General features: G+C 41.2%; 2 protein-coding genes across 6 annotated transcripts; one reads left to right on the plus strand and one right to left on the minus strand.

Annotated features, from left to right (window-relative positions):
- Positions 1–4: 4 nt before the first annotated feature.
- psme2 (proteasome activator subunit 2) lies at positions 5–4,614 on the minus strand. The gene is made up of 11 exons (XM_076080372.1): positions 4,441–4,614; positions 4,158–4,190; positions 4,008–4,070; positions 3,836–3,922; positions 2,499–2,547; positions 2,322–2,419; positions 2,167–2,235; positions 2,017–2,084; positions 1,811–1,865; positions 977–1,063; positions 5–884 (listed from the first exon to the last, which is right to left on the minus strand). Exons 1-11 carry the CDS (start codon positions 4,486–4,488, stop codon positions 804–806), a joined length of 738 nt encoding a protein of 245 aa, XP_075936487.1. The 5' UTR covers positions 4,489–4,614; the 3' UTR covers positions 5–803.
- Positions 3,869–18,134, plus strand: LOC142937434 (E3 ubiquitin-protein ligase RNF31-like). 5 transcript variants are annotated; one of them, XM_076080362.1, is made up of 23 exons: positions 3,869–3,994; positions 6,827–7,032; positions 7,500–7,646; positions 7,840–7,995; positions 8,091–8,147; positions 8,842–8,971; positions 9,112–9,283; positions 9,519–9,670; positions 9,956–10,098; positions 10,694–10,936; positions 11,093–11,395; positions 12,328–12,513; positions 12,673–12,879; positions 13,096–13,269; positions 13,417–13,515; positions 13,699–13,788; positions 13,973–14,087; positions 14,709–14,821; positions 15,225–15,338; positions 15,839–15,887; positions 16,218–16,314; positions 16,867–17,032; positions 17,507–18,134. In XM_076080362.1, the coding sequence occupies exons 2-23, from the start codon at positions 6,829–6,831 to the stop codon at positions 17,552–17,554; spliced, it is 3,165 nt and encodes a 1,054-aa protein (XP_075936477.1). In that variant the 5' UTR covers positions 3,869–3,994; positions 6,827–6,828; the 3' UTR covers positions 17,555–18,134. The 5 variants fall into 5 exon arrangements, 3 of the variants coding, with proteins under 3 accessions (XP_075936477.1, XP_075936478.1, XP_075936476.1); XR_012949407.1 differs by lacking the exons at positions 3,869–3,994; positions 17,507–18,134 and adding exons at positions 5,006–5,586; positions 16,477–16,782 and having other exon boundaries at positions 16,816–17,009; XR_012949408.1 differs by lacking the exons at positions 3,869–3,994; positions 17,507–18,134 and adding exons at positions 5,006–5,586; positions 16,477–16,745 and having other exon boundaries at positions 16,783–17,009.
- The last annotated feature ends 2,493 nt before the right edge of the window (positions 18,135–20,627 follow it).

The raw sequence follows: 20,627 nt of genomic DNA on the forward strand, positions 1-20,627 counted from the left end.
GAAGCCGTGTACTCTGCTTTAATCTGGATAATTCATTTGATTTTATAATCATTGGAGTAAAATCCTAATCTGAAAGTAAGTAGTGACAAAATACATTTGTTACATAAATACATAGAAGTAAAACGTACAACAGAAGTAAAGTATCAAATGAAAATACCTCAGACTTGTACAGTGACTCTCCACCACTGATATGACCTCACTTTGAAAATAATGGAAATATGTGAAGATATTCTGGTTTAATATTTTGGGTTATATGTGAATTTCTATCATTTTAGCCTACACTTGTGTATTAGATCAATTATACTTGTACTCATTCAGCAGCTGGCTAGTTAACTAGCTACCTTGCTAATTGCACCATGCTAACGTTATACTGGTGACTCCGGGTCTCAACCCCTCAGCCTCACTCCTCGCTGCTGGAAGACTACTTCACCAGAAGGAGATAGCTAGCTGACTAGCTCAGAAGATGGATAAGATAGCTAGCTGACTAACCAGCTCTGGAGACTGTCAGACGCTGCTGCAGTAAAAGGTTTTCATCTTCACACATTAAAAATAACTTTTTTCTTTTTAAAAGGAGAATAAAACTTTTCTTTATTCATTTGAACTCAGAGTTGTACAATTAAAATTTAGTGCAAGTGTCGGTACAAAACCAAAGTGTCATCATACAACAGCAGAGATTAATAACTCATCCAGTTATTTTGGGAAGAATAAGCAGAATAGAGTCACGCACACATGCAGCATCACTGAGCAGAGACAGCTGATTGGTACTGAATAGAATCCGCCCCTCCTGAACATCCCCTCCAGCTTCAGTACATGGAAGGTTTCTCCTCTCCTTTTGGATTGGTCACCTTCTCCAGGTTCTTGCTGATGATGTCGTAAAGCTCGGCCTACAGGAAGCGGGTAGAAAGCACGGTTTAGAGCGTCTTCCTCTACGACAGCAGCGTGGTAAATACTCCTGACAAACATCCGTCTGACTTACGTGGAAGCCGCGAATGTCGAGAACAATGACTCTGATCTCGCTGTAGATGTTCTGGTCCTTCTCGTGGACCAGCGAGCGGTAGTCCATCTGCAGGTGGAGAAAGCCAAGTTAAAGGTATTTACAATCATTTTATCAGAGATTTAAAGAGGCAATGTGTAAGATCTGGACACAATTTTAGTTTTAAACATTAAAATAATGAACAAACATTATCAACACAATGTGAAGACGCAACGGCGTTAACGTTGTGTCAAAGACGTCTTTGTGTCGTCAAATGAGCTCATGCTAACCAGCTAGCACCGCCCCGGCCTGTAATACCACTCGTACCTCGAGAGGTCGCTAGTGAGACGAAGACGTAGAGCTGCCTCGAGGGCTTGAGATTCACCTTGAAGGTACAGCGTCCGTGAACGTTTTGATATTTTGTTCATTGGATTAAATCCCCCAAAAAAATGACTCTTGTTTTTGTTTCGTCCTCCCCACCGGCGGGCGGCCGCTTGGATTGATCAAGTTAGAAGTGTACACGGCACAAACACACGTTGGGTTTACGTCCACGTCTGTCCAAAATATCACCACTGTGTTGAAATTGACATCATTAGCATATTAATTCTTGAGTTAGTTAAAAGCGTTCAGTAATGTCCTATAAACAGCTGGTCACTGTAGTTTTATAATCAAACCATCAGGAGGAAATGGAGCGTTTGTTGGGGGACTATTTTCAGCGGCGGATTAATCCACATTTGGTGCTAATGGAGTTTATGGAGATGAAGGAACACGGTATTTTTAGTGGAGAAGAGATATCACACACAGTACTTGTTCGTAGATACATTCACTGTTACTCACCACATGAGTCTCTTTGGAAGCTTTCCCAACAGCGTCTCCTCGCTCTGAGAAGTACCTGAGTAGCTCAACAGAAATGGCAAAAGTCAGGAAACAAACCCGTAAAACAATATACCATCAAAATTATACTATTCTGTCAAAACAGCTGAACGAGACGCAATCTAGTCGTATTTTATTAAACTTTAAAACTAAACTTATATCCAACCCACTTGTTGATGTTGGTCTGAAAACCATCGACTTTGGTCCTCACTGCTGCGATTCTCTCCAAGATTTTCTCCTGTGGTGAGACAAAAAGAATCAAATATGAATTAATACTATGATAAATAATAAAGTTGACATCCTGCGCGTGGGAAACGTACCTGGACGGCGACTCCAAAGTCGTTTCCATCTTCTATTTTGGGGACGAGGTGCTGAATCCAGCAGGAGACCTTCAACACAGAGTTCAACTCAAAGTTAATTCAGCGTTTCAGAGGAAGCAGCTCAGCGGTCGTTGAGGTGAGAGGGATCGACTCACAGTGATGATGGTCTCTCTGAGGGCAACGATCTCTGGTTTCACCTTCTCCAGCAGCACCATGATCTTCTCATTGCCCGTGATGTAGCCACATTTTGGAGCTGCAGGACAAATGATGTTGTTGTTGTTGTTTAATTTAATATACATTGTGTGGAGATAAATAAAAAAAACACATTTTACCTTTCTTCTTTTTCTTCTCGTCAGCGTCATTCTTATCCGTCTCCATTTCCTGTGAGATCAATTTTAAATGGTTACAAATCTTTTATCTTTAAGTGTATCTCAATACAGAGAGGTCCTGTTGTTTAGCCCACCATTGATACAAAGGAGGAAACATCTGGTAAACAAGCTGAGGAACTGTGTTTGATTTCAATTCAAACCAGATTTATTTTTGGTTTAAAGGGTATAATTTAAATGTTGCTTCATATTTATTCTCATTATTATCTACCCTCGTTATCAATGTTTTGGGTCATTTAGTTAAAAGAAAAAAAAAAAACAAGTTTAATGAAAATTAAGTGAGAAAATAAATAAAAATAAAACACCTTTATCTTTTCAAGTGTTCAAAATAAATGTTATATTGTTTATCATATATTATAAATCATATTCAACCTGAATAGCCCCTTCTTAATATAATGATATCTACAATATTCAATATAAATTGAGGGGGGGGTGTCTTAAAGAGACAGGCGCTAAAACGGAGCGTTTCACTCAGAGGGTGAATATGAGGTACATTCAGACATTTTTAAAACATTATAATCATGTAAACATGTTCTAATACAAAACCCAAAATACAAGTATGAACAACAAGTCTCCTTTAAAAGTTTCTTCTTTTTAAATAAGAGTTACGTATGCTGAGAGTGATGGGTATTTAATGTGTTATATTTAAGAACGGTATTTGGTGTCTGTGTACGTAGGAGGCAGAATGAGTGTTTACTTGAGTTAAGCCTCCAAAACAGTTTCAACAACATCTAAACATTATAACCATAGAGAAAGAATCGGAGTAGAACCGGATATTGAACTTCTTCTGTAGTTATTTGACGAGTACAGTTGCAGGAATGTTGTGTTAGCCAGGTGTACCTAATAAACCGGCCACTGAGTGCATTTCAGAGTACTTCCAACTGTAATATTAAAGCTATTTAAATTGGCTTTTTGGCTTTTGACTCTGGGGCGTCAACACTGGTTAACAACGCCGAATGTAACAGACCAGAATGCAATGCGGCGGGACAGATCCTGCTCTTCAGTCGCTCTCATTATAGCCGACACTCCCACGTCATTATTAAGAGCGGAGTGCAAACAGGTCGGTGCAGGCCTCTCTTTGGAGGATGTCACAGGTGGGGGGGGGTCACACAGGTACGCTGGTTGGGGGGAATAAAAGCTAACTGAAGTGGACGACGCAAGGGAACCAAAACAAGTGCAGCCGAATGAACAAATGAGACGTTAGTTTGTATTTGAAGTGCTAGGAATGCACAACTTGAGGATATAATCCCTGTTAAGGGGAAAGAGGAGGCGTGAGACCTCACCTCCTCCTCTGTGGGCGGAGGCTCTGGTATGGGGATGTCCAGGGGAGCCTTGAGGGACGACATGTCTGTGATGCTGAGGGCATCATCCTAAAAAGAACACAGCAAACACACTGAGAGGATGAAGAGAATGTACATCGGAGGAGTAGTTGAGCGTGTGCGGTAAAGTACTGACCCTCAGCAGAGCATCCAGCTGCTTGATCCTCTCGGGGATGTAGTTGCAGAACAGGTTCTCTGCCTGAAAAACATGGAGGAAAGAAACACTTATTTGGAGCTTATTTGGGTTAAATGATTAAAAAAAACAGCAGAATAAATGTCAACAGACCTGATGACACAGGGTGTTGCGGAAGTTTTCCACCTGTGGAAAAAGGAAAACAGGCTGAAGTGAAGGAAACACTTCAGTTTAAGCTGCTGACTCATGTCACAGGAGCTTTACTTTCGGTTTCCTCTCACGCGGGGACTTTCCTGCTTCACCGAGCTCGTGTTTGTGCCCAAAGAGCCAGAAACTAATGAACTCAAACCAGCTGTTATTTTAAAGTATTTCAGCATATAGCGGCAGCACCACATGCAGCCGACTGTAACTTTGCATTCACAGCAGACAAACTTACCTTTCCTAGATTCGCGCGGCTTATCTTCAGGCTCGATGTCTTCGACATGACTGCGCAGACTCTTCACGCTTCAGGACAGAAATCAGCTGCTCAGATTCAGTTAGACGTGTTGTTCGGGAGCAGGAGACGACAATATGGCTATTTCTTATTTCCTCGTCCAGTTTGCTTTCTATTTCATTGTCGCCTGATGCAGTTAGCGCCTCCCACCGTCTCCCTCCGCCCTTGAAAGTAGTCCTGAGTTTAAACATTAACGTGCGTGCTAAAGAGACGTTATAAATGAGTAAATAAATACATAAATAGATACATTGGTACATTAAATAATATGTATTATTATTGTTATTAATATTCTTATCATCAGCATTTTTGCTATTATTATTATGGTTATTATTGTTGTTATTTTTATTATAATTATAATTATAATTAAAAAAAATATCTTTATTGTTGTTGTGTCCACAATCCTCCACATAATGCAGGATGGAGACCATAATACCATATAGCATAACATTATCTTTTACATTTATTTTTCATTTTCTGTGAAAAACAACAACAATATTCTGTTTTGGCTTTAAAATAAGTTGATAATAATACACAAATAAACAGTTTCACATGTGAAATGAAGGACATTACATGTGAACATATCAATTTGAATATTAAATGTCACGTGAAACAAATTATAAAATATTATACAAGTAAAATATTAAAGACAATTTTCCAGCATGTCTTTTTCTCCCAGTGTGCTCCTTGGTATTAAAAGGAACTCACAGACCTAAAAAAGTAATGTTGTATGAGAGGAAAAAATACTGTTATTAAATAAATTAAATGTTTATTTAATTTAATTTAATTTTTTTTCATTTCACTTACGTTGGGAACTAGTTGTGAAAATTCCGCTTTTATTTTGAAAAAAATAAAAATCGTGACAGGAAGTGGAGCCGGAACCTAAAAACGTCAAAACTCGAGTTCCGCATTTGAAGCTATGTTGTCGGTGTTAGCTCCGGAGACAGCACGGAACTAGTGTAGGTTACACATTAACCCGCTGACATGCATTCATAAAACATCTTATTTTAGTGAACGTTAAATACTTCTGACTTTCACACCGAAGCACGAGTAACCGTCGAAGCTCGTGACGACGGTAACGTAATCCAGCAGGTAACGTTGTTTGTTTTTACAGTAACTTAAAGTTTCGGTTTCATCTGTCATGAATTGTTCTTATCGGGGTTTGTTTTCTAGCATAAACTTAAACGTTTCACCATCAACTCTTATTAAATTACTTTATTTTATCGCGAGGAAACATTAGTTTATGATGACGTTATGATTTTATGACTACTGTGTCACACTGTGATTAGTCCGGACTTTCCAACGGTCGTCATTTGATTAAAAATAAATAGTTGAAGACACTTAATTATTTATATATATATATATATATATATATATATATATAATATATATATATAATATTATATATATATATATATATATATATATATATATAATATTATATATATATATATATATATATATATATATATAATATTATATATATATATATTATTATATATATATTATATATTATTTATTTATATGGACAAATGCCTCTGAAATAAAGTTGAATTAAAATATATATATATATATATATATATATAATATATATATAATATTATATATATATATATATATATATATAATATATATATATATATATATATATATATATAATATATATATATATATATATATATATATATAATAATATATATATATATATATATATATATATATATATATATATATATATATATATAATAATATATATATATATAATATTATATATATATATATATATATATAATATATATATAATATTATATATATATATATATATATATAATATTATATATATATATATATATATATATATATAATATTATATATATATATATATTTTAATTCAACTTTATTTCAGAGGCATTTGTCCATATAAATAAATAATATATAATATATATTAGTGATTTATCTGCTCTCTTGCCTCGTGTGAATTCCCCCCATTGAGAGATCAATAATATTTATATATTTATACGTTTATATTTGCTATGTTTACTATATAAACTGTATATTTTATTTTCCTCAAGCCAAGAAGATTTCTTTATATTTTAGTATTCATAGTTTTCAGAAGTCTGGATGGTAAATATACAATATTTCAGATTTGAATTAAAGTCAAACATTTTTATATTATGTCTTTTAATTGCAACCAATTAAAATACATAATATATTCACTTTACAACGATACACAAGAGAAACACAGCAGATCCTCACATATGATAAGTTGTGATAATTGAGCTGTGATTTTAAACAATGTATTGATGAACTTTCCCCTTTATTTCTGTGACAGTCATGAGCAGCAGCCCTGCATCTGTCCAGATGGAGGAGGTGAGGAGGAGGTCCCAGTCGCTCCTCTCCTCCTCAGGTTCAGCTCAGGATGTGAAGGAGGAGGTCCAGACCATGGCCTCCATCCTCCTGCCTCTGTCGGAGAAGTACCGGCACCTGGGAGTGGAGGCCATGTTGAGGGAGAACGCAGCCTGTCGCAACACGCAGGAGGTACAGTTACAGTTAGTTAGTTACAGTTACAGTCACAGTTACAGTTAGTTAGTTACAGTTACAGTCACAGTCACAGTTAGTTACAGTTACAGTAACAGTGTGGTGGAGCTGCTAGATACATATTTATATTTATACTACACATAAAACATGAATATACACAACCAGTGAGTTTAGATCACATCTCAAGTCAAGGAAGGATTCTACTCTCCTCCTCCTCCTCCCCACCTCTCCTCTCTCCCTCCTCTCCTCCTGTCCTTTCCTCCTCCTCCTCTCTCTCCTCTCCTCTTTTCTCTCCTCTCCTCCTCCCTCCTCTTTCTACTCCTCCTCTCCTCTCCCCTTTTCTTTCCTCTCTCCCCTCATCTCAATATTCCTTCTAGTAAATGTACTGATTGTTGTGAATAAGGACGCGTCCTATCAAGAAAGCATCCTTGACTTTGAGAAACACCCACTGGCTGTTTCCTCTCCAGGTTCTGGAGTCTTTGAGCAGACTGGTCAAGGCCTTGAGTATCCTGGAGAAGTACGGCTGTAACCTGACGAGTCCGGCCAGGCCCAGATACTGGAGGAGCGTCAAGCACAACAACCCCGTCTTCAGAACCACCGTGGACGCCGTCAAGGTGAGAACAAGTCACATGGTTCTGCATGGAACAGTCGTCTGGTTCAGATATATTGTTTTTAAGTGGGTCTCTCGCATTTTGAAGCTTCTTTGTGCAGATTTTTCTTGCAGAAAATAACATTTTTCTTATTTCCTTGAACCTGCTGAATCATGACCTCATGAGAAACATGTGAAATGCTCGCGTTCCTCCACAGGGAGGCCGGACCGTCTTGTTTCTGTACGGTTACACCAATCAGCAGATCGACGGCCTCAGTTTCCCCGACGACGTCACCGAACCGGACGCCGCCAAAGTGGCCTCGGTGACGCTGGAGGTGATGACCTTACGCACGGAGGTGGACATGCTTGTGAAGGTTTGTGGAGCGGTCGTCTGAAAGCCTTCAAAACATCAGCTGCCGTTTTGTGTCAAACGTTCCTCCCTGTGTTCCACGTCTTGTGTTTGTTTTAGAGAACCCATCCTCACCCAGAAAACTTCAGAGACATCATCCCATTCATCACCCAGCAGGTCTGTACCGACACTGGTCTGTACCGACACTGGTCTGTACGGACGCTCGGACGCACATCCAAATGCATCGTGTAACTGTAAAACATTTGATATCAGCTGTGAAAAAAAAAAAAATCACTTTTCTATGAATTTGCACAATTTCCCAACAAATGTACATTTTTTTTTTTAATAGACAGTAAAAAAAAAAATGATGTTTTACAGTATGTTGACCTTAAACCAGCAACATAACTATAGTCTTAATCCGTTCACCATGTATCAGACATGAAAAAAAGTCCAAATTTATATTCATCCCAACACTTCCTGTTTTCGTTTCAAAATAAAAGCCCTTTTGTGTCTTTCTGTGCACAGAATCCCCTTATTTGTGAAATATTTGCAGGACAGTGTTGTGGAAAACAGTGACTTTCATACATTTATAGAGTACTGACTTTTATATTATTTACAAATGAGAACACACTTTTAAATACGTCGGTCAGGCGGACAGTTTAAGAACAGTTACATCCTGTTAGATCCGATCTGTAGGCTACGTGTGTGTGTGTGTGTGTGTGTGTGTGTGTGTGTGTGTGTGTGTGTGTGTGTGTGTGTGTGTGTGTGTGTGTGTGTGTGTGTGTGTGTGTGTGTGTGGCATCATATTCTCTCCACTGTGCTGCTCGTTGTTGTATAAATAAGCTTTATTGTGAAGCTGCTTTCTCTCCAGGATGAGCTGGTGTCTGACGTTGTGGTCGTCCCGCATGAAGAGGAGCAGCTGGCAGACACGCCTCAGGTTCTGTCTCTTCCACCGAAACCCAGTCTGAGCCCCGGAGGAGAACCTCTGAAGCCATCAACAGGTGAGCTGCTGTGAACAGCGTGGGAGTGTGGATGTAGCCTGAGTCGCTTTGAGTGTATTGTGCTTTGAGCGCGACGCAGCTAGAAGCCTCAATAAATAGAATCATTCTTCTAATAACTCTTCTTCGCGCTCTTCCTGCAGCGAGCGACTGTAACTTGTGCGGCGCCGCCTCGTCTCTGGTTTGCCCGTCTTGTGACGATCAAACGTTCTGCGACGCCTGTGACGACCTCTTTCACCGCCACCCTTCCAGAGCCAATCACAGGAGAGACAAAGGACACAGCAGAGCGTTTGTTACAGCGGCCAAAACATCCAGGTGAGGAGGAAACTGTGTTTCTCCTCCAGTGAACGCTGTGGAGAAGAGTTTCTGCTAATCGACAGAAGCATAAACGACCTGCATGTCGTCAATTAGTTGCTTTTTAATGCTTTCGTATTCGGGTTTCGTTGGCAGTCGTAGTTTGTGCAGAAGGAAGTGAGCCGCTCTCATTGGACCAGCCTGTATAAATCGATCTCGTCTTCACTGTAAATCTGTATATTTGTATTGTTTGCAGTCCGTCTCTGTCCCCGTGGGAGTGTGCTCACTGCACCACGGTGAACGAGATGCGAGCCGTCCTCTGCGCCACCTGCGAACGGCCTCGACTCGCCACGGCCGCGTCCGCCGCTCAGGAAAACCCGACGTCCATCCCCACGTCTCCCAACACGGGTGAGACCAGAGACATCGTGCAACTTCATTTAGACGGCGGCTTTAAAGATACAGAAACCCAGCGCTGTGAAAGAGGAGAAGAGATTAAAACACACAAATAAAACAGATCAGACACAAAACAAACAGGATATTACTCATGTTTCAGCTAAACAATCAGCAAAAACATGTTTCCCTCTAACGACAAGATGTGCCGTTGACACGAGGAAACAAAGTTATTGTGTAAATATATCTATCTATCTATCTATCTATCTAGTGGTGTGAATGTGTCTGTGCTCGCTCCCTCAGAGTGGCAGTGTAAGAGCTGCACGGTAGTGAATCAAGGCAGCAGCATCCTCTGTGAGGTGTGTGAGCGCCCTCGTCTGGCCACTCGACCGTCTGTCGCACCGCTGCCGTCCAGCCCGGGGTCCACGTCTGACTCCGGAGCAAAGGTCTGTCCCACTGGGGGGGGGGGGGGGGGGTTTGGGGGTCCATGCAAAACAGTTCTGCATTGTGTTAGAAGCGGCTGTAACAACAATCCGTCAAATGTGACAATGACCACGTTTACATGCACACTATTGTTCTGTTACATGTTTCTCTCTGTGGTCTTGCTTTTCAAAATAAAATTCCTGCTCCTCTATGGACACAGAACCATGATGACTAGAAGAAGAGAGAACTAGAACATGTCTTTAGTGCAGAATAACACAGTTATGATGACAATCATTAAAAAGTTGAATTTTTTGATAATTAATTTTTTTTAAACAATGGAATCTATATTTCCAACATGTTCACAAGTGTTACCAATCTCTGAAGAAGAAACTGTGATGTGTTCGAAGATGAAAGATGAAATTCTGACGACTAACATTTTTTAAAGCTTCTGGTTATGACAAACGATTAAAAAATAAAACCTGCTGTTTTGGGGTTCAGAGGGTTACAGCAGTCACATTAAAGGATGTATGAACAGTTGACCAATTGGCATCTCATACATACGTTTGTCTCGTTGCGTCTGCTCAACACGCTTGTCTTTCCTTTCTCCCTGCTTCACAGTGGATGTGCCAGTTCTGCACCTACATGAACACCAATACCACCGCGGTGTGCGAGATGTGCAACCTGTCCTGCAAAGACTCCGCCGGAGTCTCTCTGCCGCTGTCTCTCCAGCAGAACCCGTCCGGCACCAAAGACCAGCCGAGAACCCAGCCGAGAACCCAGCCGAGGCCCGGAGGCGACGTGGAGGCGAAGAGACAGAAGATGATGAAGGAAGACGGCCTCCGTCTCGTCCAGCAGATCAGAGTGTGTGTGTGTGTGTGTGTGTGTGTGTGTGTGTGTGTGTGTGTGTGTGTGTGTGTGTGTGTGTGTGTGTGTGTGTGTGTGTGTGTGTGTGTGTGTGTGTGTGTGTGTGTGTGAGTCAGACACATTTAAAGATTCCCCGTCGTGTCTCCTTCGCAGGAAGCAGAGAAGCGCGGCGTCAGTGCTGAGGAGGTGTACGCCGCCATCGGCATGTGCGGCGGCAGCAACACGAACCCCTGTGATTGGCTGACGTCAGAGCTGCCTCACCTGCTGGACGAGATCTGCGCCATGGCGGCTTCCGTCCAGGCGGAGAGGGGCGGCGAGGGGGCGGAGCCGAGCGGTCCCGGTGTCGCGGGCGACTGCGCGAAGCTGTCCCGGGCCGAGGCCAAGCTGGCCTGGTTGTCGGCGGGAGGAGACACCGACAGAGCCGTGAGACAGCTGCTGAGAGACAGACAGGTCAAGGTAGGACAATCAGGACCTGCTGCTTCAACACGGGGCACTCCAAAAGACAGTTTCCTGCTGGAGGAGCAGAAGTTTGTTATTTCTGAGTTTTTTTTAAAGATGGCAACCTCCGGTTCTTTAAAGTGAAGCCAAAGCTTCATGTGTTAGAGCTGCATTCTCTCTAGTGTCCACCAGGGGGCGACTCCTCTGGTTGTATAGAAGTCTATGAGAACATGATGTATGAGCTTTGAGTTCTTTATCACCAGCGAGCAGCCTTCACTGTGAGGCTGACGAGCAGCTCTCTATGGTGAGCAAACAGGAAGTCTTCAAAGTGATGAGATAAGTAGAACAAAGACGGTCTGTGGTCCGTTGGGAGCGATGTGGAGGAGTGTTCCACGGCCCTCCTCGCCCGGCTCAGTGAGAAGGAAGGGAAACTTTTGATCTCTTGTCTCTTTATTAGATATCTGTCTCCTGAAAAGAACAGCTTGTCTCATATGTTTTTACAGAGTTACACACTCTTAACAAGTCATTTTATTACTTCAAAACATTTGGTTTTGTGTCATTATTCCCTTCTTGCAGTGGCGCCAATTCTCATTTAACAGAACTCTAACTCTACATATGATTCATCATAAATATTGAGGTGAACTTTTCACATTAAATGCATTTTTTATCCTAAACATTCCTCGTTATTCTGAGAAGTTATTTTAATCTAATAAGAGACTTTCAAAGTAAGAGCATCAAACATCGTGATTTATTACCTTTAACTGTAAATGATGCAGTTCGATCGATACCTTATAACCGTTGTGCATCGATACAATATCGCCACGCAAAATGTCGTGATATTATTTGAAAGACTGAGTTCAGTTGAGTGTATTTTGAATACTTTTACTTTGTAGCAGAGTATTTGTACACTGAGGTGTTGCTCGTCTACATTAACCGGTGCTTCCCCTCAGATGAAGGAGCTGCACTCTCTGGGCTTCAGGGACGTGCTGCGGTGCGAGGAGGCCCTGCGGCTGAGCGGAGGCGAGGTGAAGGGGGCTCTGTCTCTGCTGCAGCGCCCCCTGCTGGAGCCCTTCCACCAGCGCATCTGGACCGACCAACCCGAGCCGCCCATCGACCCCAAACACCCGGACAAACAGGTAGCAGCTCAGCGCCGTCTGCACAAATATAATCGGAGCTTAAGGCTGCACAGCAAAGTAGCTGAAGCCTTCAGTGTGCACACCTCGTAGACGACTTCATGTAGTAAAAGAAAAGAAGTGCGTCACATTGACTCCTCGTCTGTCCGGGTTCTCTCTCAGAGGATGTGCAGGCGTCTGCTGGCGCTGTACGACCTGCCTAGCTGGGGGCGCTGCGAGCTCGTCCTGGCGCTGCTCCAGGAGCCGGACGTGACCTACTCCCTGGAGGACGTGGTGCAAGCCGTGAAGGAGTCGCACGACAAGGATTTCATCAGGCGCCTGCTCGTCAACGAGTGTCCCATCTGTCTGAGCATCTTCCCCCGCAGCAAGGTGGGTCAGCGACGGCTCGGAGCCGGTGAACGATGCAGACGTTGGCATCTGACACAGCGCAGTACGACAACTATCCATCAAGTCTGTTTGTCACTTAGAAAGAAGATATAAAGGAAGTTAAAATATGTACACAGGTACTTTATGACAGCTCCCCTTTGTTCTTCTGTGTCATAAATACTGTATTTATTTCTTCTCCTCCTCCTCTCCGTGTTTCAGATGCAGTCCCTGACTTCCTGTCAGTGCTCCGTGTGCCACGAGTGCTTCGGGTTGCACTTCACCATCGCTGTGAGAGACAAACACATCAGAGACATGGTGTGTCCCGTCTGTGGAGAGCCGGACATCAACGACCCGGAGCAGCTCGACAGCTACTTCTCCACGCTGGACATACAGGTACAGGGAGGGGGGGGGGGGGAGAGACAGACAGACACACACACAGAGAGAGGGGGGGGGGGGGGGAATTCAACTGCAGCTGGTTAAGAGACGTAATAAGTCACTTTTAACAATGAAGTTTTTCATGTATTTCATGTATTTGTCCAGCTGCGTAACTGCCTGGAGCTGGACGTGTACGATCTGTTTCACAAGAAGCTGACTGAGCACGCTCTGATGAAGGACCCCAAGTTCCTCTGGTGCTGCCACGTGAGTTCACCAGCAAGCCGTCACAATCAGGAAGCACTACGTCTTAATTCACTGATCCTATTACTATGTTCTTCTTCTGTAAGTTCTTTAGTCGAATCTATTATCACCCATTCTAAACATGACACCTAACTGATATGAACTGTGGTGTGAAGGAGACGTAGATAATCTCTCCTCCTCCCTCAGTGCACCTCCGGGTTCATCAATGACGGAGACCAGATGAAGGTCACGTGTCCGTCCTGCCGCAAGAGCTTCTGCGCTCAGTGCAAGAAACCTGTGAGTATCAGAACTACATGTAGGAGTTCATCTCCTACATGTAGTAAGAGATCAACTCCTACATCCTGTAAGAGATAAAGAAAAGAGACAAGCTCAGGAATTCAGCCTTGAAACTGAGGAGGTGCTCGCTCATTGACTCTCTCTCTCTCTGTCTCTGTGTCGCTCTTCCCCCCCCCCGTCTCAGTGGGAGCCCCAGCACCAGGATCTGTCCTGTGAACAGTTCCAGCAGTGGAAGAGGGACAACGATCCGGAGTACCAGAGGCAGGGATTGGCCGGCTTCCTGAGAGACAACGGCATCAGTGAGACACTGAGTTGACCCACTTAAAGTTTAAAGTTGTTACATTATCGACCTGAACAGAGACACTTTGCATCCTTCGCTCAAGGTGCATTAGGAAGTGGAGGAAAACAACTTTACTCAAGTACCGTTTTGTGTTTCCATTTTTACATCACTGTATACTTTATACATCTCAGAGGAAGCCAGCAAATGCTCCTAAACAGACTGAAACCATGAGGAACATTCAAGGATACGTTAGTCTTTACTCATCACAGGGTTGAACAAACGTGACCCTTTGAAGCTACAGCAGGGTTAGTGACGTCAGCGGGGCTAGTAATGAGCAGAGCTAGTAACGTTAGCACCACGGCTAACGTAGCGTGATTCCATTTGGTTTCATTATTTATTTATTTTTGTGCAAATAGTCGCTATAGATGAAGATAATGTTTAGAACTTTTTGATGGTTTACTCTGACTTTAGAGCAGTTAAAATGATTTTTGGGACGGTCTCAAAACTCCACCTTCAGTAATAAACTGACTCTTGAAAAGTACCTCAAACAACCAGACTTCAAACTGTCCGTTTGAGTACTTGAGTAAATGTACTGAGTTACATTCCACCACATTAACCAGTATGAATTGTCCTCTTGCAGCCTGTCCCTCCTGCAGGTTCCAGTACGCGCTAACCAAGGGCGGCTGCATGCACTTCAGCTGCTCCCAGTGCAGGTACCAGTTCTGCAGCGGCTGCAACAACCCCTACCACAAGGTGAGAGGAGCTGAGCTTCTGTCTCTACGGTAGACTTCCACTGAGCTTCTGTACACACAGCAGCAGTTGTGGGTAAAAAGCGATTTCTTTGTTTTGTTTTTTGTGCGCTGCTGACCTTCTACCATCTGGAAATTATTTACGGAATTAAAACAATAAGCTTGTCAGCCTTTTGGTTATTAAGATAAAATGCATAAATGTTTTTGTTTGTAACTTGTGGACAGTCGTCGTGCTTTAAATACCTGGAGAACAATATATTACAGGTCAGGTGATGGCACACCAGCAGACACGCATTCAAATGGAGATTTAAATTTATATTTCCGTCCGAGCCAAACGTGACGTAACGTAGCTCATTAAAAACGTGTTCCTGTGTTTGTTCCTGTGTTTGTTGTGTCGTCTCTCGCAGACGGTGTGTAAGACGGCTCAGTGCAGCTACACCGGTCTTCATGCTCACCACCCGCGGGACTGTCTCTTCTACCTCAGAGACTGGGAGCCGCCCAGACTGCAGGCTCTGCTGCAGGTGGACTTCCGCTTATCTTTATTTAACAACATGTACAATCACTGTAAAACAAACCAACCGTATCGATCATTGTTAGTGGGATTAATTAATAACAAAAACACCAATATGGAGATCGTATAGCAGGGAGAAGTAACAATGAAAGGAAGTAAAATCACTTTAAAGAATTGTCTAATCAACCAAATGTTTCGCGGCCCCTCTGCAGTACCTCCACGGACCCCCTAGGGGTCGCGGACCCCCTGTTGAAGACCTCTGTTGTAGAGGTTCGGTGATACCTGCAGACATTAACTCACATTTAGATTTCTATTTCTGTCGTGCACAAACATGACGTAACTTTCACTGAACTGGTTCATCTTGAAATACAGAATGAAAGAAAGCAGAAGCTGTTATTAAAACCTCCATTTAACTGGAACCTTTAAATAAACGAGTGTAAACGTGTGACAGATGTAAAGAAATGTAGGGATGTAAACTAACGTTTCTTAATCTCCCTTTTCTCTCCTCAGAGGAGCGGCGTGGAGTTCAACACAGATCCTTCTAATGGAACTCAATCTGGTAAAAGTCGTCTTTCATTTGTCTTTCGTTCAGGAAGAAAAACAGAAAACATGAAATTTAAATACTTTACGTCTTTTGTTGCATCAGGATTCAAACATCCTGGAATCCTTAAAAACCTAGAAATCCAAACAAACGTTAGATGAGATTTGTTAAACTTAATTAACTCAAAGTTCAGGTTATCTTGAGACACTTTTCAATAACACATGTTGATCTTTAAGTCTTAGAATATATCTGTTATTTATGTATTCTTCTTCCCACCTCTGAAGAGCTGCTTTAATGGTTTGAACTGATTTATCACCACATGAGCGTAACCTCTCCTCTGTCACACAGACGCTTGTTGTCTGATGGAGCAGAAAGATGAAGCCGGTCAGCAGATCGATTCGCCGTGTGGCCTCCAGACACAGCCGGGACAGGCCGGCCTCTGCGAGTGAGTGTCTGCTGTAAACACCGTCTGTGGCTGCTTGTCTGCACCTCCCGTCACTCAGACAGGAAGTTCACCAGCACTTTGACAAAACTAGTGTCACCACCATTCATATCTCAAGCCTGTAACCACCTGTTTAGTAAGCATGCTCGCCCTCCTGTAATGTAGCAGAATAATGTGATGCTCACGGACGGAGAAGAAAACAAATGCTCGACTCTCAAGAACTTTAAGTTAAGTGAGGGGTCACTGACTGATTAGTCTTTAGTTAACAGGTGTGTGTGATCTCATTGATTAGTCGTTAACAGGTGTGTGTGATCTCATTGATTAGTCGTTAACAGGTGTGTGTGATCTCATTGATTAGTCGTTAACAGGTGTGTGTGATCTCATTGATTAGTCGTTAACAGGTGTGTGTGATCTCATTGATTAGTCTTTAACAGGTGTGTGTGATCTCATTGATTAGTCTTTAGTTAACAGGTGTGTGTGATCTCATTGATTAGTCGTTAACAGGTGTGTGTGATCTCATTGATTAGTCGTTAACAGGTGTGTGTGATCCTGCAGGAAGCACTACAGCGAGTACCTGGTGAGTCTGATCAACGCTCACTCTCTGGACCCCTCCCCCCTCTACGACGCCAAGGACCTGATCAGGGCCTGTGAGAGGTACCAGGTGGACACGCAGAGAGGAGAGAACGAGGACGACAACGTTTACCCCGCTCGACTCCTCAAGGTGACAAACAATCTGTGTCTCTAGCCACAGAGGTCTGGTTTTTAGAGAGGGGGGGGGCACTGGTTAGACCTACCAAACAGGCTGCAAAGATCCCCTCCTCATCATCTCATCTGGTCCAGATCCTCAGTTCTTGAGTCCATGTTGCAGAAATATTCCAAGTTTCTCTTTTCACGGTTCCTTCAAAATAAAACAAATGTTAAATGCATAATGCAACAATCTGTGAATAAATGAGTGTTTATCTTTAGTATAAAACTAATTATAATGTCAGGTCACGGTGCTGATTAGCTTCATTTGTGTTAGAAAAACAACTCGGTTGTTTTGAGGATTTCTATCATTTTCAGTTAACGGTTTGTACGAACATGTTCCTGCTGTTCTGTGTATGTAGAATGTGAGGTTTGTCATGTATGTTGTTTTCTGTGATGTTGAAGATTAAGGACTTTAAATCTGTGTTTTGTGTTTTTCTTCGACCCACAGAAGCTGATGGAGGTCCCTCTTGGAGAAAAAGTTCCTCGAAACAAATGAAAGGTTACGTGAACACGTCAGCAGCTCATCGAGCACGACGGGAGCGTTGACTGACGTCGTTGGTTGTTAGCGTTGACTGACGTCGTTGGTTGTTAGCGTTGACTGACGTCGTTGGTTGTTAGCGTTGACTGACGTCGTTGGTTGTTAGCGTTGACTGACGTCGTTGGTTGTTAGCGTTGACTGACGTCGTTGGTTGTTAGCGGGCTGGTTTGAATCGTCTGTGTCAGCTGGGAGCCAGAGCAACAAGTCTTAAATCGGGTGATTTGTGTTCTTGTGTTAAACGTTTTCTTTCCTCGTCGATCATCACGATGAACTGATGATGAAGCTCTTTGTTTCTCACTTTTCTGTCTTTCAAAAACACTTATTAAAAGGAATTTATTTGAGGTATAAAGTTGGATATTTTTACGAATATGACAGTTTGTTGATTTATTTTTGGAGACGTGTGCTTAAAGATTTCTCATGAGCAGAATTATATAAATAAAACAAAAACAAAAAAAATCTAAAGGGCCAGAGTTATATTGATATTTAATCGGTTTGTTCTGCTTTATACATGATGGTGAATAAATAAATATTGATTCTTTTGAAGTGTGGATTTATTGATTTTGACAATCGTAGTTTTTTGGAACTCTAAAATGACAGTTTCTTAATGTTTTGTTATACTAACTCCTTTGTAATACTACATGGTGTACTAGAACTCTACCATTTACCATGAAATGTTCTTCTCCATTTGTTTAAAAGTTATTATTGACTTTACATACTAAATATTGTTAAAATGAGATTCATTATTATAGGGAATATAAGAAGTATTCTGCTTATTGAAGTTAAAGCATAAACAAAGTATTTGAGTACCTTAAAGTATCAAAAACACTAGAACATATTTATTAAATAGACTGAATGTGGAGCTCACTGTAATGACTTTATATACTGCTTGTAGTTTAATTTTTAATAGTACTTCAACATGTATTATATTTATGTATTCAATATTTCAAAGCTCTCATAAATGTGATTTATAAAGTACATGTACCTCTGAGATGTAGTACAGTATAAAGTACATGTACCTCTGAGATGTAGTACAGTATAAAGTACAACATGTACCTCTGAGATGTAGTACAGTATAAAGTACATGTACCTCTGAGATGTAGTACAGTATAAAGTACAACATGTACCTCTGAGATGTAGTACAGTATAAAGTACATGTACCTCTGAGATGTAGTACAGTATAAAGTACAACATGTACCTCAGATGTAGTACAGTATAAAGTACAATATGTACCTCTGAGATGTAGTACAGTATAAAGTACATGTACCTCTGAGGTGTAGTACAGTATAAAGTACATGTACCTCTGAGATGTAGTACAGTATAAAGTACAATATGTACCTCTGAGATGTAGTACAGTATAAAGTACAACATGTACCTCTGAGGTGTAGTACAGTATAAAGTACAATATGTACCTCTGAGATGTAGTACAGTATAAAGTACAATATGTACCTCTGAGATGTAGTACAGTATAAAGTACAACATGTACCTCTGAGGTGTAGTATAGTATAAAGTACATGTACCTCTGAGATGTAGTACAGTATAAAGTACAATATGTACCTCTGAGGTGTAGTACAGTATAAAGTACATGTACCTCTGAGATGTAGTACAGTATAAAGTACAACATGTACCTCTGAGATGTAGTACAGTATAAAGTACATGTACCTCTGAGATGTAGTACAGTATAAAGTACAATATGTACCTCTGAGATGTAGTACAGTATAAAGTACAACATGTACCTCTGAGATGTAGTACAGTATAAAGTACATGTACCTCTGAGATGTAGTACAGTATAAAGTACAATATGTACCTCTGAGATGTAGTACAGTATAAAGTACAACATGTACCTCTGAGGTGTAGTATAGTATAAAGTACATGTACCTCTGAGGTGTAGTACAGTATAAAGTACAACATGTACCTCTGAGATGTAGTACAGTATAAAGTACAACATGTACCTCTGAGGTGTAGTACAGTATAAAGTACAATATGTACCTCTGAGATGTAGTACAGTATAAAGTACAATATGTACCTCTGAGGTGTAGTACAGTATAAAGTACAACATGTACCTCTGAGGTGTAGTACAGTATAAAGTACAACATGTACCTCTGAGGTGTAGTACAGTATAAAGTACAACATGTACCTCTGAGGTGTAGTACAGTATAAAGTACAATATGTACCTCTGAGATGTAGTACAGTATAAAGTACAATATGTACCTCTGAGATGTAGTACAGTATAAAGTACAACATGTACCTCTGAGGTGTAGTACAGTATAAAGTACATGTACCTCTGAGATGTAGTACAGTATAAAGTACATGTACCTCTGAGATGTAGTACAGTATAAAGTACAACATGTACCTCTGAGATGTAGTACAGTATAAAGTACATGTACCTCTGAGATGTAGTACAGTATAAAGTACAACATGTACCTCAGATGTAGTACAGTATAAAGTACAATATGTACCTCTGAGATGTAGTACAGTATAAAGTACATGTACCTCTGAGGTGTAGTACAGTATAAAGTACATGTACCTCTGAGATGTAGTACAGTATAAAGTACAATATGTACCTCTGAGATGTAGTACAGTATAAAGTACAACATGTACCTCTGAGGTGTAGTACAGTATAAAGTACAATATGTACCTCTGAGATGTAGTACAGTATAAAGTACAATATGTACCTCTGAGGTGTAGTACAGTATAAAGTACATGTACCTCTGAGATGTAGTACAGTATAAAGTACAACATGTACCTCTGAGATGTAGTACAGTATAAAGTACAACATGTACCTCTGAGATGTAGTACAGTATAAAGTACATGTACCTCTGAGATGTAGTACAGTATAAAGTACAATATGTACCTCTGAGATGTAGTACAGTATAAAGTACAACATGTACCTCTGAGATGTAGTACAGTATAAAGTACATGTACCTCTGAGATGTAGTACAGTATAAAGTACAATATGTACCTCTGAGATGTAGTACAGTATAAAGTACAACATGTACCTCTGAGGTGTAGTATAGTATAAAGTACATGTACC

The sequence above is a fragment of the Anarhichas minor genome, unplaced genomic scaffold, assembly GCF_050575085.1.
Source record: "Anarhichas minor isolate MPS153535 unplaced genomic scaffold, ASM5057508v1 ptg000074l, whole genome shotgun sequence".
NCBI classification, from domain to species: Eukaryota; Metazoa; Chordata; class Actinopteri; order Perciformes; family Anarhichadidae; genus Anarhichas; species Anarhichas minor.

What these genes read in the sequence shown, in the direction of transcription:
- psme2 (XM_076080372.1), bottom strand. Translation starts at nt 4,488, where the DNA reads ATGTCGAAGACATCGAGCCTGAAGATAAGCCGCGCGAATCTAGGAAAG. An exon ending in GCAACACCCTGTGTCATCAG is followed by an intron (nt 4,071 to 4,157) that starts GTCTGTTGACAT and finishes CATGTTTTTCAG; the next exon opens with GCAGAGAACCTGTTCTGCAA. An exon ending in TCAGAGAGACCATCATCACT is followed by an intron (nt 2,236 to 2,321) that starts GTGAGTCGATCC and finishes TCTGTGTTGAAG; the next exon opens with GTCTCCTGCTGGATTCAGCA.
- LOC142937434 (XM_076080362.1), top strand. Translation starts at nt 6,829, where the DNA reads ATGAGCAGCAGCCCTGCATCTGTCCAGATGGAGGAGGTGAGGAGGAGG. An exon ending in GCATCTTCCCCCGCAGCAAG is followed by an intron (nt 12,880 to 13,095) that starts GTGGGTCAGCGA and finishes TCCGTGTTTCAG; the next exon opens with ATGCAGTCCCTGACTTCCTG. An exon ending in GCGCTCAGTGCAAGAAACCT is followed by an intron (nt 13,789 to 13,972) that starts GTGAGTATCAGA and finishes CCCCCGTCTCAG; the next exon opens with TGGGAGCCCCAGCACCAGGA.